Source organism: Neophocaena asiaeorientalis, unplaced genomic scaffold (genome assembly GCF_003031525.2).
Source record: "Neophocaena asiaeorientalis asiaeorientalis breed wild unplaced genomic scaffold, Neophocaena_asiaeorientalis_V1.1 scaffold299, whole genome shotgun sequence".
NCBI lineage: Eukaryota > Metazoa > Chordata > Mammalia > Artiodactyla > Phocoenidae > Neophocaena > Neophocaena asiaeorientalis.
The window spans coordinates 569,196-583,739 of record NW_020172626.1 but is presented as its reverse complement, the minus strand read 5'-3'; the positions used below and the strand labels follow the sequence as shown (position 1 = coordinate 583,739).

Genomic DNA, 14,544 nt, shown 5'->3' with positions numbered 1-14,544 from the left:
CATAACTAAAGACATAGTACATAACTAAAAAAAAGACCTTTATCTGATGCCATGTCCCAAAGAGGTAGAATATAGGGGTCTAGAACCAAGGGTAGAAGCAGAAATAGCCATGCTAGCATCTGTGGAGGGTTAAATTGTATCCCTGAAAAAAATATGACAAAGTCCTAACCCCCGGTGGCTGCAAATGTAACCTAATTTTGATATAGGGTCTTACAGATGAAATCAAATTAAAATGAGGTCACACTGGATTAGGGTGTGCCAGAATCCAATGACTGCTGTCCTTTTAAGAAAAGGGAGATTTGGACAGAGACACAGAGACAGACACACAGAGGGAAGAAGGCCATGTGAAGACAGAGGCAGAGACTGTAATTATGCTGCCACAAGCCAAGGAATGCTGGTAACCACCAGATGCCAGAAGGGGTAAGAAAAGATACTTCCTTAGAGCCTGCCAAGGGGACATGGCCTGTGAACATCTTGGTTTCAGACTTCTAGCCTCCAGAACTATGACAGAATACATTTCTGTTGTTTTAAACCACCCAGTTTGTGGTCATTTTTATGGCAGTGTTGGGAAAATTATCAATTCCAGTGGCTCACTTGGGGTATGTGTGCTTCCCATCCCTGAAACTCTGGCTCCATAGTTTTAAGGGTCCTGATCCCCAAAGGGGCACACTTTCCCTAGGAGACAAAGAAGGGGCCCCACTGAACTGTAAACTCTGGTTGACACCCAGACACCTGAGTCTCCTTGTGCCAAGGCACCATCCAACAAGAAAAGAAATCACTATCTTGACAGGCTAATCTACCCTGATCATCATAAGGCAGTAGGGCTACTGTTACATAACGAGGATAAGAAGAAATATGTCTGGCATTCAGGTAATCCGCTCAGGTCCCTCTTGGTACCCCCTCGCCCAAGTTTGATGGTAAATGGACACACGCAGCAATCCGGGCCTGAGAAGGGCATAGTGACACCAGGGAATCAGCCCTCTTGGGGCTGAAGGTCTTAGTCGTGCCACTGAGACCAGCAGAGGTTCAGGCTGAGAACGAGGCTACCGTACAAAGGATGGCATAAGAGGGAAAATGAGAATCTGTTGTAGCCCCAAGACCCTCTGCAGCAGCAAGGACTATAGCTTGTCCCATTAATATGCTGCTAAATTATCCCCCCAGGAACAGAGGCCCATCACAGTCAGGAAGGACACCCTCCCTACACAAAGGAATAGATCAAGATGCGGACTATGGCAGATACTCTAAAGCTACCCACTCAGAGCCCCTTTCAGAAACGAAGGGCTCTTTGCCCAGCTGCTGTGATTGCCAGAAGACATCCCTCAGCTGTCAGCTCTACAGGGCATCTTCAGCCTCTGCTAAAAAAAACCTGTCCCACCCAAATCACATCTCCTTCTCGGTGTAGCCCAAGTCCTAATGAGCTAACAACGCAGAAGCAAAAAGGTCCAGCTCTCATTGCCCCGGCTCCTCAGAATCTAGAAGTGTCAAACGCTTGTGAAATGGATTAATGTAACTAAGCAAAGATTAACTAGATAACTGCACAGTGGTTTATAATCCACATAGCTCTGTGTTTTCTCACTCTTGGTGGATAAGCTTCTAAAATATACTGGTATCTGTGCCCCACTTCCCAGAGATTCTGACTTCATTGGTTCGGCGTGGAACCAAGGAACCAAGCATGGGTATTTTCTAACACGTTCCCAAGGTGATTATAGGGCAGCCAGCTTGAGAACCACTGAGAGACAGCATGAAAGCAAGCCAGGGACCCTGGATATCGATCTTCCTTGGACTCCCATTTTCACCCAGTTTATAGTTACTTGCTTTATCTTACCAAGGGCTCAGGGATCCTAAAAGGATTAATTCTCTGACTTGTAGGAAGTAATTCTAGAAGACTGCTTTAGTGTGATCTTTACCTTCTAGCATTTTGGTTATGCTTTGTGCTGACTTTTCTGTCTGGCTGTTCCTGTGTTCCTAACCTTGGAAATCTGCCTTTTTGCCATTTTGTCTGCCTAGACTCTTTTTCTCCAGCAGCTCTGGTTTTTAGCAATGTACGTTCCCTAAAAGTTTACCCTGCTTGCCTCCAACCCTGGAATTCCTGATTTACTAGTTGGTCCCATCTCTGCAGGGGGCCCCATTCATCCATGTGCCCTCCTTTGCCCAAGGATCCATGCAGACAAGAAAAAACGAGAAGGCAAGACATTTGCTTCTTGTTCTAGGTACATGCTACCACGGACAACCTTAGGAGCGCTGACTCTAATACATTTCCCAGGAAATTTTCAAATTCACCTACCTTTCTCTTTATTATTTGCTAACAAAGACTCACATACCCACAAAACTAAAATCCTTCCATTAAACTTTCATCCCAGGAATAGACTCCATTTGGAATCTCTCCCATTTACCACCACTTTCAAATACCAGATGGTAATCGCGGCTCAAGCTAGGGCTGAATTTCCTGTGCTTCTCTCAAGCTGATGAAAACTCAGAGTTACTAATGATTCCTCATGGGAGTTTTATGAATGCAGCAGAACCTCTGCAACTCCTTTAAATAAACAACCTTATCACTGACAGATTTTTAATGAGACAGACTATTTTCCAGTCTTCTTTACCTATCTGTGACCTCCACTGCAGAAGTGTTTCCACTGTCGCCTCATCAAATCATTTTTCATATTTTACTGCTGTGTGAATGCTAAAACCTAATGTCTGCTAGAGTTTTTCTTTACATTACACTGTAAAAGCAACAGTGTACTCAATGAAATCATATATATTTCAGGATTGTTTTTAAATTAGCTTTAGCCACAGTTATAAAATAGAGGTTACTTGCAAAATCATTTTTTCCCTATGCAACTGAATGCTGGGTATGAATATTCAGCTATTTATGGTTGGTATGTCACAAATGTAATCACTTTTTTAGAAAAGATGATTAATGCCATCTGTCATCTCAGTAATGATTTCAAAGACAGAATTTTTTAAAAGAGAGAAATAAAGGAAAAGAAATGAAGAGCCTTTAACAAGGGCAAGGTCTGGTTAAACCCTATAAAAGTTAATATTCCAGACCAGCAGCCTTTCCTTTCTTCTAAAACTACTGATCTCTGTAATGGCTTTTAACATATTTTAGGCGAAACTATTCTCCTAACATAGTTCCAAAGGTCTATTTCTGCTCAATTTCTTTTTCTTTTTTATTTCTTTTCATTGCAGATTCTTTTATTACCTCATAGACCCTATCACATAAATGAAAATACCTTCGAATAACTCCTAAGATCTCTGTGCTGAAATTTTTCTCTGCTTAAATGTATTCTTGCCAAGTATCTGAGGTAGTCATTTTTAAACTATGGCAATTGAAGGAAGAGTAATCTATCTTTTAGAATTATAACAACATGCATGTGGTACAAAGCAGAATTTTCATTTGGCAGTGAATTTAGATTTCATATGCCTCTCTGTTCTTCCGTTACTGAGATGGATTTTATTCCTCTACTCTTCTCATTTTTTATTAGAATATAAAAATTCTACAGCAATACCAATGCAGTCTTAAAAACTCAAAAGAAAAAATGAAATGTTCTGTGGTACCACTCAGAGAAATTGATACAATCTTGATCACAGCATGAATTTAAAAAAAAAATCATAGACAAAAAGATACTACACAATAATCTGAATTTCTGATCTTTTCTGGCAGCATCTGTGACCACAGAAATAAAAAAGATCCAGGACCTTCCCTGGGAAATCACGTCACTGCAAGAATCTTCTTATTCGTGTTATGCTTAATTTCTTCTACTGCAGTTAACACTCACTGTTTATTTGCCAAAACAATTTTTTTACTATGAAAGGAATACATTTTTACTGACAAAAAAATTGACACAATGCAAAAAAACTTAAAGATCAAAATATCATCAATTTAATCATCCAATTGATACATTTTACACACATGTAAGTATATACATACATGTATGACATAAATTCTTTTTTGTAATCTGCGTGGGTATATTATCAAACTTCTTCTACCTCATAAAATATCTTAACCAACCAATTTTAATGGTTCTACCATAATTTACTTAAGCCAAATTAATTTATCTTTATTTAAGCCACTCATGCCTTATTTCTTCACTATAAATAATGCTGCAATCCTATTTGATAAATATTTAAACCATACAAAATTCTTTCCTTAACAAACATTCCCACCAGTAAACATATTACCTAGGTACTATGAATAAATTTTTGAATTAATGACAAAAAAAGGATAGTCACAAGTACATTTTAAAAAATTGATAAAGATAAAATAATTTAAGTACATGAAGTATAGTAAAGAAAGCAGTTTACCTTGTGCAAAAAGAACAGGATGAATTTTAAACCCTCCTCCGTTTTTCAACCTTTGCGGCAGTTGTTCAAAATGATAACTATCGATGTAGAAGTAAACTTTCAGAGCTTGCCGGCTTCCTTCAGCTTGATAAGTAAGAGGAACATCTAAAATGACATTTAATGTTATATTACTTCCTAAAATCAGGATATTTTATTTAGTACATTTGTTAAGCTTTAAAAAGAATCCCGGGGCTTCCCTGGTGGCGCAGTGGTTGAGAGTCCGCCTGCCGATGCAGTGGACGCCGGTTTGTGCCCCGGTCCGGGAGGATCCCACGTGCCGCGGAGCGGCTGGGCCCGTAAGCCATGGCCGCTGAGCCTGCGCGTCCGGAGCCTGTACTCCTCAACGGGAGAGGCCACAGCAGTGAGAGGCCCGCGTACCGCAAAAAAAAAAAAAGAATCCCGAAAATTACTAGATACTAATATATTAAAAGTACCCACGTGTATTAAAGCTCAGGTTTGGCATACTGACAGTGCTATTTGGTGAAAGAGTATTAAATCAGGTCCTCATTAGCTAAAGCAACAGATTTATTACTGTACTGTATATAAAATTCTGTAATAGAAAACTTCGTTACACTTTAACACACCAGGTGTCTCACTTAAGTAAATGAGAAGTTTAGCTACACATGGTTTGGAATCACCATTTCCCAGGACAGCTGCCTCATTCATATTTTAGTCAAGATGAGTCCTTGGGGTACACTTCTGAAGTGGTGTGCAAGAAACTGAGCACATAGCAACCATTATCACAATTAGCACATGTTTTGCAAGTTCCATTCCCCGAGCACCAGATCAAAAATGCCCTACCTGTCCCTTCATTTTCATCCTTTGCTCTTTTTCTATTTCCTGTCGTGCATTCATATTATCTTCTAATTTATTATCAAAATAACTTATTTATCTCACTTATTATTTATCTCTGTTTAGTTCTCTATTGTATCCAACACTTGGCCATAAGTAGGCACTTAAGAAATTTTCGATGAATAAATGATTATAATTTCTAGATAACAGATTAAATGAATATTTATTGAGTCCCTATTTATTGTATTAGACATTGGAAATGTGCAAATAAGTAAAAACCTTCCCCGGACCTGAAATATCTGTTTAGATCTTCTACCATAATACACAGGGGATCCTCAGACTTATGAACAAACAAGAAACAGAAAAATAACAAACTGCTGAAGATTTCTTGGATCGATAGACACATTTTAAACCTATTTGTGACAATGCTGAAATGGTAGATAAATGATCATAACTTGCAGAAACTAAAAGACAAAGAGATTAAACCCTAGGTGTTGCTATTTCTCTGGAGGTATACTTCTAAAACAATGCCTTTGTTAGGTTTAATGATGGCCAGTTGCTAAAGGAAAGGGATACTTCTCAATCTTTCAATTCAATTTCATAAAGTAACTTCTTTGCAACATTAGATACAACCAAGTTCTGTTGAAATTCTATTCTTCATTCTGCACAGTAGTTTGTTTATCCTTCTACGTTTATAACCATAAAGCCTCTCGGTCTGACGCACTGTATAAACTGAATTGATATTTGTTCATTCATTTACTTGAAAAAAAATATCGGCCTTTTTGTTCCAGGCATCTCTTGAGTGCTGGATATACAGCAATGAACAAGATAGGTTGTGCCGTCTTGGAAATTGTACAGGATGAATAAATGAATCAAGATAGTTAATGGGATTATATTTGTACACACTAAATTTTTTGACACTTGGATAAAATAATTTTTAATTTTCATTTTTAAGCTGGCAAAAATGTAGCCTATGTGTCTACTTCTTCAGAATTAAATTATACATTTTATCAATTATTGTCAGATCAAACAATTACAACGTCTCTGTATATTCTTGGCTCTAAACACTGTTTTCATTGCTTGCTAACACACTGTCTACAGGATCAACTGAAGATAAGGAGTGGAAACCCAACTCAATCAATTTTGCTAAGTAATAATTATATATTTGAGTGAACGTTCTGCTGGCCTCAGAGATTATCCACATAGCCAGAAATGTTAGGGCAGTTCTTTTATTAAAAGAAGTCTTGACATGAAAAAAGCAGCGGAAAGGACAAATGTTCTGTGATCCCACTTATATGAGGTACGTAGCATAAGCAAATTCAGAGCCAGAAAGTGGAAGAGAAGTTACCAGGAATTGGAGAAGCGGGGGAGGGTAGTGATTGTTTAAGGAGTATGGAGTTTCTGTTTGGGAAGATGAAAAAGTTCTGGAGACGGATGGTGGAAATAGCTGCACAACATTTTTTTTTTTTTTTTTTTTCCGGTACGCGGGCCTCTCACCGTTGTGGCCTCTCCCGCTGCAAAGCACAGGCTCCGGACGTGCAGGCCCAGTGGCCATGGCTCACGGGCCCAGCAGCTCCGCGGCACGTGGGATCCTCCCGGACCGGGGCACAAACCCACGTCCCCTGCATCAGCAGGCGGACTCTCAACCACTGCGCCACCAGGGAAGCCCCATGCACAACATTTTGAATGAACTTAATACCACTGAATTGTACACTGAAAATGGGTTAAACGGTAAATTTTATGGTATGTATATTTCACCACAGTAACAAAAAAGAAAGAAAAGGCAATCTTGAGTAGCACAATATTTGACACACACACTCCGAAAAAGTTTTAGAGGTCAGACTAATAGCTAAAAACAAAAGTATAAAATTAGCTGTAAATTTAACTTATATATACTTTCTATCACTCTCCCAGTTGGTTATTACTATTTTACCCTAAATATATTTTATATAAAACTTAAACTGCATATCAAATATATTCATATCAAAGTTATGACATATGTTGTCATCTGATGCCAAAGAAATTTTACAAAACATACATGAAATATTTAACTACTTACTTGCAACCAGTGGTTCCTCTTCTGATGGTTTAAAGTAAAAAGAAACCTTTTCCAAATCAAATAGTGCAACCAGTGTATCTTCTAGCATGGCTTGTTCATCTGTCTAGAAAGAAATAAAAACAATACATGATATGATAGGATTGTTTGGGATAAAACATAATATAATATAACATAATACAACATAACAACTCCAGATCAAAACTAGGTTCACTTGTGTTTTATTTAAGTACAAACCAAATTATCAACACATCTAAGAATTTACTGCCTAAAATGAAATTAACAAATACTCAGTTATGTTTCTTTTGTAGTTTTATATTTTCCCTTTTCTCTGCTGTCTAAATGATTTTTTCAGTCTGTTTTGTAGCTAGATTCTAGTTCTATTGATTTTGTTTATTAGTTACAAATGTGTACACACACAAAAATGCTATTTGCCTCTAAATCTCTATAATCTGACAAATATAACAGCTGAAAGACCAAAATATTGTTTTCTTAAAAAGCCCAGTACATAATGGTCATCGTACTTTACGATAAGATAACCTGTGCATTATTCAATTTGCAATTTGTGAAAACTGTGATAAAAGCAATTTGCATGTATGTAATGATTTTTCTTCCAAAGAGCCTGGGGACAAGAATCATTTTCACTTGCCTTTATGGGGCCTTAATCTAGAATCTTGTGAATATGAGATTTAATTTGTTTTAATCATTCATTTCATTCCTACAGCATATTTTACAGCTGAGGCAGGTAAGGCCCAGACATGGTAACAAGTTCACTACATATCTCAGTGACATCATCTTTCTATTATTGGATCTGGCCTTCCTATTAGCAGTTCAGTGCACTATCTAAAGTCTTTTACTAATTTCCTCATGAAAGAATACTTAACCTAATCATACACAACTTTTCTTTCAAAGGTACATTTGTTTCCTTAAGAATGTCAATGATCCTTTTTTTTTTTTTTTTTTTTGCGGTACGCGGGCCTCTCACTGTTGTGGCCTCTCCTGTTGTGGAGCACAGGCTCCGGACGCGCAGGCTCAGCGGCCATGGCTCACGGGCCCAGCTGCTCTGCGGCATGTAGGATCGTCCCGGACCGGGGCACGAACCCGTGTCCCCTGCATCGGCAGGCGGACTCTCAACCACTGTGCCACCAGGGAAGCCCAAATGATCCTTTTTAACAATAATTTTAACGTGCTTTACCCGCATTTTAAAAGTTGCAGTAAGCTTATAGCCATATTTGGGGGGCAGCATGAGTAGAGGGTGAAGGAGATGGTAAAGAATTTCCATTGTGTATGGGAAAAAACCCACTAAGGCTGCCTCAGACCCCAAAGAAGGACTGCATGGATACCAAAAGGTTAATAGCATCATCACCTCTGTACCTTAGCTTGGTACTTAATATAATGGATGGTACACAGTAAGTGCTGGATAAATGTTTATAAGACTGTTACTTTTTAAAGTCCTTTGAAGCAGCAGAAAAATGCCATGAACCTGGAACTGTAGGGACAGGACTAAAGAACCAGCATTCTTCCAATTGAGAGGAATACACACAGGAAGAAATGTCCCAAACAGGTTGCGCTCTGACTGTAACTTGCAGATGTGGCTAAACCCATACCCAAGGACCTAGGACTGCGCTCAGAGCCCAGGAACACACAGACCGCCAGTGCCTGCAGCTCCCAGGGAGCTCTTCACAGTTCTAGGAGGCCCTAAGCGCTCTTGTTACAAAGGCAGAAAGATTACATGTTTCTTTGACTTTTTTTTTAACTACCTTTGAATTTTTTAATCAATTCTTTAAATAAACTTAAGGGTTTCATAAGACCTATTTAAAACAACAAAACAGCTTTCTTGAGATATAATTCACATACCATAAAATTCACCCATTTTAAGTATACAGCTCAGGGGTCTGTAGTATATAGGCAGAGTTGTGTAACTATCACCATCATCCGATTTTAGAATATTTTCACCACCCCAAAAAAGAAACTCAGTACCCATTAGCATTCATCCTCCATATACCTTCCTCCAATCCTTAGCCCCAGGCAACCACTAGCCTATTTTCAGTCTCTAAAGTTTGCCTATTATTACATAATAATGTAATCAAATAATACGTGGTCTTTTGTAACTGGTTTATTTCTCTTAACATGCTTCCAAGGTTCACCCATGTTGTAGCATGTATCAGTACCTCACTCCTTTTTACTGCTGAATAATATTTCATTGTATGGATATACCCCAACTTGTTTATCCACTCATCAGACAGCTCATGGACATTTGGGTTGTTTCCACTTTTTAGGTATTATGAATAATCTTGACAGGAACATTTGTGTACAAGTGTTGCTAGAATATAAGTTTTCTTTTCTCTTGGATATTACCTAGGAGTAGAATTTCTGGGTCATATGGAAATTCCACATTTAACAATTTGAGGAACTGCCAAAATGTTTTCCAAAATGGCTGCACTATTTTCCATTCCCCCCAGCAGTGTCTGAGGGTTACAATTTCTCTACATCCTCACCAACACTTGTGCCTGTCTGTCTTTTGGATTGTAGCCATCCACATCACTGTGACATAGTATCTCACTGTAGTTTTGAGGTACACATCCCCAATGGCTAATGATGTTAATCGTCTTTTCATGTGCTTTTGGCCACGTTATATCTTCTCTGGAGAAATGACCATTCAAATCCTTTGCCTGGGGCTTCCCTGGTGGCGCAGTGGTTGAGAGTCCGCCTGCCGATCCAGGGGACACGGGTTCCCAGTCCGGGAAGATCCCACATGCCACGGAGCGGCTGGGCCCGTGAGCCATGGCCGCTGAGCCTGTGCATCCGGAGCCTGTGCTCCGCAACGGGAGAGGCCACAACAGTGAGAGGCCCGTGTACCGCAAAAAAAAAAAAAAAAATCCTTTGCCTGCTTTTTAATCGAGATGTCTTTTTATTCTTTAGTTTTAAGGATTCTTTATATAGTCTGGATATGTCACTTACCAGATGTATGAATTACAAATACTTTCCCCCATTCCTTGAGATTTCAAATAAATGTACCAGCACTTGCCTAGACAATGGCAGTTTTTAAGTAAGAAAAGAATAGAAATGAAGCCTCATTCATTAATTTGTTCAACAAATACTTAAAGCCTACCACGTATTAGGAAGAGTGCATCTTATCTTACATAATCTTTATTTGATAGGCAATGATTAATTAGTATTTATTTTGTTTTTAAACACTTTTCAAGGGACTTATTTCAAAGTTTTCATTAATTAAATCTTTCTTATTTGGTTATATTAGCAACCAAATAAAAAACTGATCACCCACATGGAGTGTATAGAGTCTTTTCAAAAGAATCTAATCCTGTTTCTCTGAATTTCACTCAGCTGAATGGACTTTCTTACCTTACCATTCCAGAACTTTTTTTTTTTTTTTTTTGTGGTACGCAGGCCTCTCACTGTTGTGGCCTCTCCCATTGCGGAGCACAGGCTCCGGACGCGCAGGCTCAGCGGCCATGGCTCACGGGCCCAGCCGCTCCACAGCACGTGGGATCTTCCCGGACCGGGGCACGAACCCGGGTCCCCTGCATCGGCAGGCGGACTCTCAACCACTGCGCCACCAGGGAAGCCCATTCCAGAACTTTTTATGACCGTGCAGTACAGCAATTACCCCCTGTCCTCAATACCACTGAAGAAAAACATTATTTTGATGTATAAACTCATATACATTCGTTTAAAAACTCAACCATGTTACTTGGTAGCTACATTTTCTATGTGTACTTTAACAGACAAAATAGCGTCTCGTTTCAAATCAAAATTATATTTAACACGCACCTTAAGTTTAAATAAGCTGAACATATTTGCCTTTATACATCATGACAACTATCAGAACCACAGGAAGTATATGTGAAAAAACTCTTACGTTCACCACAGTTTTATCAAATAGTTCGAGATGCTTTCTTCATCTCCGCTGTGGACAACTGATGCATAAACACGGAATATTTTACAGTAATTAAGGCAATGTTCTTAGATTTAACAGGAAAAACATGCACACAAAGGAAGGAAATAAAATCATTTAACACATGCAAATTCTAACCAGATTGTCAGACAGTATGGCATGCAAGTTGTCAGAGCTCTTCTAAGAGCACGTTCCAGAACAACAACCTCAGGGGGAGCTCGGGTCTCATGGCAGACTCTTCCTTCTGGACTGCAAATAAGCAACCGCAGCCGATACTCTCTCCTCTGCTGACCTTTCTCGCCCGGTGCTTAGGGATACAGGAATTGGTAACAGATGGAGGCTTTCTCAGCTTTTAGCAGCCATTGAGAATAAAAATCAGGAAAGATATTTCCACATACTTATTAAAGCTATATTTGCCCATGGAAAAACATATCCTTTTAAAGGAGCTGGATGACTGTGGATACAATAACGAAGAACCATGTTTTATTGGGAACAGGTCCCAATGTACGTTCCAGTTGACACAGCCAGTGGGAGGCATTGTGGTTCCTTACCAAGTTTGGTGACAGAAGTGACTGAAAGTGAAAAAGAACTCCTGCGTTCGCTATCTGGTCCAGCCACCTTCTGCTGGCTTCCCAAGTCTCCATCTCATTTTCCTTGCTGTTGTCAAACATCTGGTTTAAGGCGGCCATGAGCTGCTCGGAGAAGGCACAGACTGTGGCCACAAGACTCTGGCAGAAAACCATGTCTCTTCGGAGCTGTGTCTCACTGTCTGTGATCCAGGAGAACATAAAGGCAGTTTTGGAAAACGTCATAGTTGAATAAGACCAATTCATTCAGCATTTGCATTCACTGTTATTTCATCCTTTCCCTAAACTCACACCATGGGAAGAATGTGAATTTGAGCTCTATTCATGAGCACATACGTTTGAGCAAGTATGCCTTTTAGAAAACACTGAACACCCAAAAATGTTAGAAACATTAAGCTCATTTTTCTTAATTGATATTGTAACTTTATTTTGCGATCACTAAATTGTTTTACAAAACCCAATACAATAAGCCTTTATTTTATTTACTTTATTTTTCATGATGGAACACAATTTGTACTAGTACATGACACTTTCCTAAAGAAAACTCAAAGTCCAGTTTTTCAGTTTGTGCTGGTAAATGAAATAAAATATTATTAGTACTAAATTAAAAAAAATTACCTACTAGACCTATTCAAATATTAATGTGAAACACACATGTGGAAGAGTATCATGTCCAATTGCTTGTAATAATATGCAAATCTGCATATCTTAAATATGCAAATATAACTCCTGAAGTCACCTATTCAACTTCATAAGGTATAAACAGGTCCAGTTCATAAATTCCTACATATTTTTTGAAACAGGTAAAATATTTGCAGTTCTAGCATAAATTGATTTTTACTAGCATTCTTATTCTGCAATTAACTGGACTTTTGATTGACCCACTTTGAAGGTATGTTTACCCTGTGAAGTGCTAGTCCTGGACCTCAGGCTTTTCAAATGGAAAGCAGCTGTGCCCCTGAGAACCTGATCCCGAAAGGTTCACTTCTCTGGGGCGCTGGATGTAACACAAACTACATAAACAACACGAGCACCAAGCCATACATTCTGTACACTGAGAAGTCTCTTGTACTAGAGGAACGGCACAGGTAAATATCATCGTACTCCCAAAAGTGCACTGAATATTTTGAGAGCTCAGAATCTCCTGAAATGAAGAAGCATTGTCAATAATTAGTGTATAACGTAGATAAACATGCTGCCTTTACTCAGCAATGAGTTCTTGCTTTATTGATAGAAAGGCATAGTTTTTAAGTTGTTTACCAAGAACATGGAACACCTGTTTTTAATGACCCTCAAAGCATGTGTACACATAATTGCTGCTTGTTACTTAGTTTCACTGTTAGTAAAAGCTACTCTTGAAAATTTTGTTAGAAACGGGATAATATATTAAAAATATTTAATTATATAATAAAAATATTCATTGACTAGGTGGAACTATATGAACTTGCTGTTTTAGTAGGTCAACATGATTGAATATGGCAACTCCATATAGTTCAACCTGTTAATTTAACTAACAACATGTGTTAGACATTTCCTTTAAGTAGTTATATACTATGTTCCTGTTCTAATAGAAAAGAGCGTTTTACAGGTCACTATAAAATGGCTAAACTGGGAAAGAACTTTGTCCCATTCTCAACTAAGAAAACAAAACAAAACACTTATTCCGTTGTGCATAATTTCTAACTGGGTGTAGACATTCAACAAATATTTACTGAATGAAAATAATGAACCAGTAGAGCAACTAACAAACAAATGAATTAAGTGAAATGAAAATGCATGAGCTCATTCTCTGGCTTCTTGAAATGACTGGATTTAGTTTGACTTAAAAGGGTGATCCTTGGGCTTCCCTGGTGGCGCAGTGGTTGGGAGTCCACCCGCCGATGCAGGGGACGCGGGTTTGTGCTCCGGTCCGGGAAGATCCCACATGCTGCAGAGCGGCTGGGCCCGTGAGCCATGGCCGCTGGGCCTGCGCGTCCGGAGCCTGTGCTCCGCAATGAGAGAGGCCACAACAGTGAGAGACCCGTGCACCGCAAAAAAAGAAAAAAAAAAAGGTGATCCTTGGTCCATGGGCCCTCTGGCTGCGGGCCACCCTCCTCCCCTCACCACCCAGCAAACTTGAAATCATTCTTCAAGAGTCAACTCATTGAACTACTAAAATATTATCTCCCTTTGGGGAATGTCCTCTCTCCTTCAGGAAGTCTGTGCATTTCTTTCTGCCCCTGCAGGTCTGGGGGTGTCTCCCCCTACTGAAGGACTAATGACCTGGCATTGTGAGAGTCTGCTCACATGCTTCTTTTCCCCCAGGGACCGTCAGCACATCAACGCCAGGGGAAGTGGCATATCATGTGATTTATGCTCAGGGACTTGAGAGGCATATAATCTGCTTTCAACTTCCCATTCTGCCAATTTTAATCTATAAATTCTAGGTATCAGATCCCTATTCGTAAAATAGGGGTTATTCCTACTTCTTATATCTGTGATGAAGATAAATGAGATAAAAACATTTAAAGCACTTAGCAAGGTGAAAACGGACAGTGATATTATCATGATTCTTCTCCCTAGCATCTAGCATGGTGCCTAGCACATGCGTGCTTAGTTTTATTGCTAAATAGAGAAGGAACATCGTGATAAAGAAAGAAACCCAATAAGCAAACTTTCAGCAAAAACATACAGGTCTTTTCCTTTTAATTATGCAGCTGTTCACAAGTGTCCATCCTTTACCAAAGCTATTCTCATTCCTCATTTTTATCAATAAGAACTACAGCAAGAATCACAACAGCTGCTCCCAGCTTCTAGTAAAAGAAGAAAAGCAAGTTCTGTTTCTTTGACAGCTCGTTTATTTTCGCCAA

The 14,544-nt window shown here is 39.1% G+C and overlaps 1 protein-coding gene across 2 annotated transcripts in view; it reads right to left on the bottom strand.

Moving 5' to 3' along the window:
* The window catches only part of PREX2 (phosphatidylinositol-3,4,5-trisphosphate dependent Rac exchange factor 2), a 207,302-nt gene that overhangs the window by 84,342 nt on the left and 108,416 nt on the right, over window positions 1-14,544 (bottom strand). For both annotated transcript variants that reach the window (XM_024739018.1, XM_024739017.1), the window contains exons 31-33: window positions 11,660-11,877; window positions 7,196-7,298; window positions 4,306-4,449 (exon numbers count right to left, since the gene is read on the bottom strand). In XM_024739018.1, coding sequence (XP_024594786.1) covers window positions 4,306-4,449; window positions 7,196-7,298; window positions 11,660-11,877 — 465 coding nt within the window. The remainder of the gene's footprint in view (window positions 1-4,305; window positions 4,450-7,195; window positions 7,299-11,659; window positions 11,878-14,544) is intronic.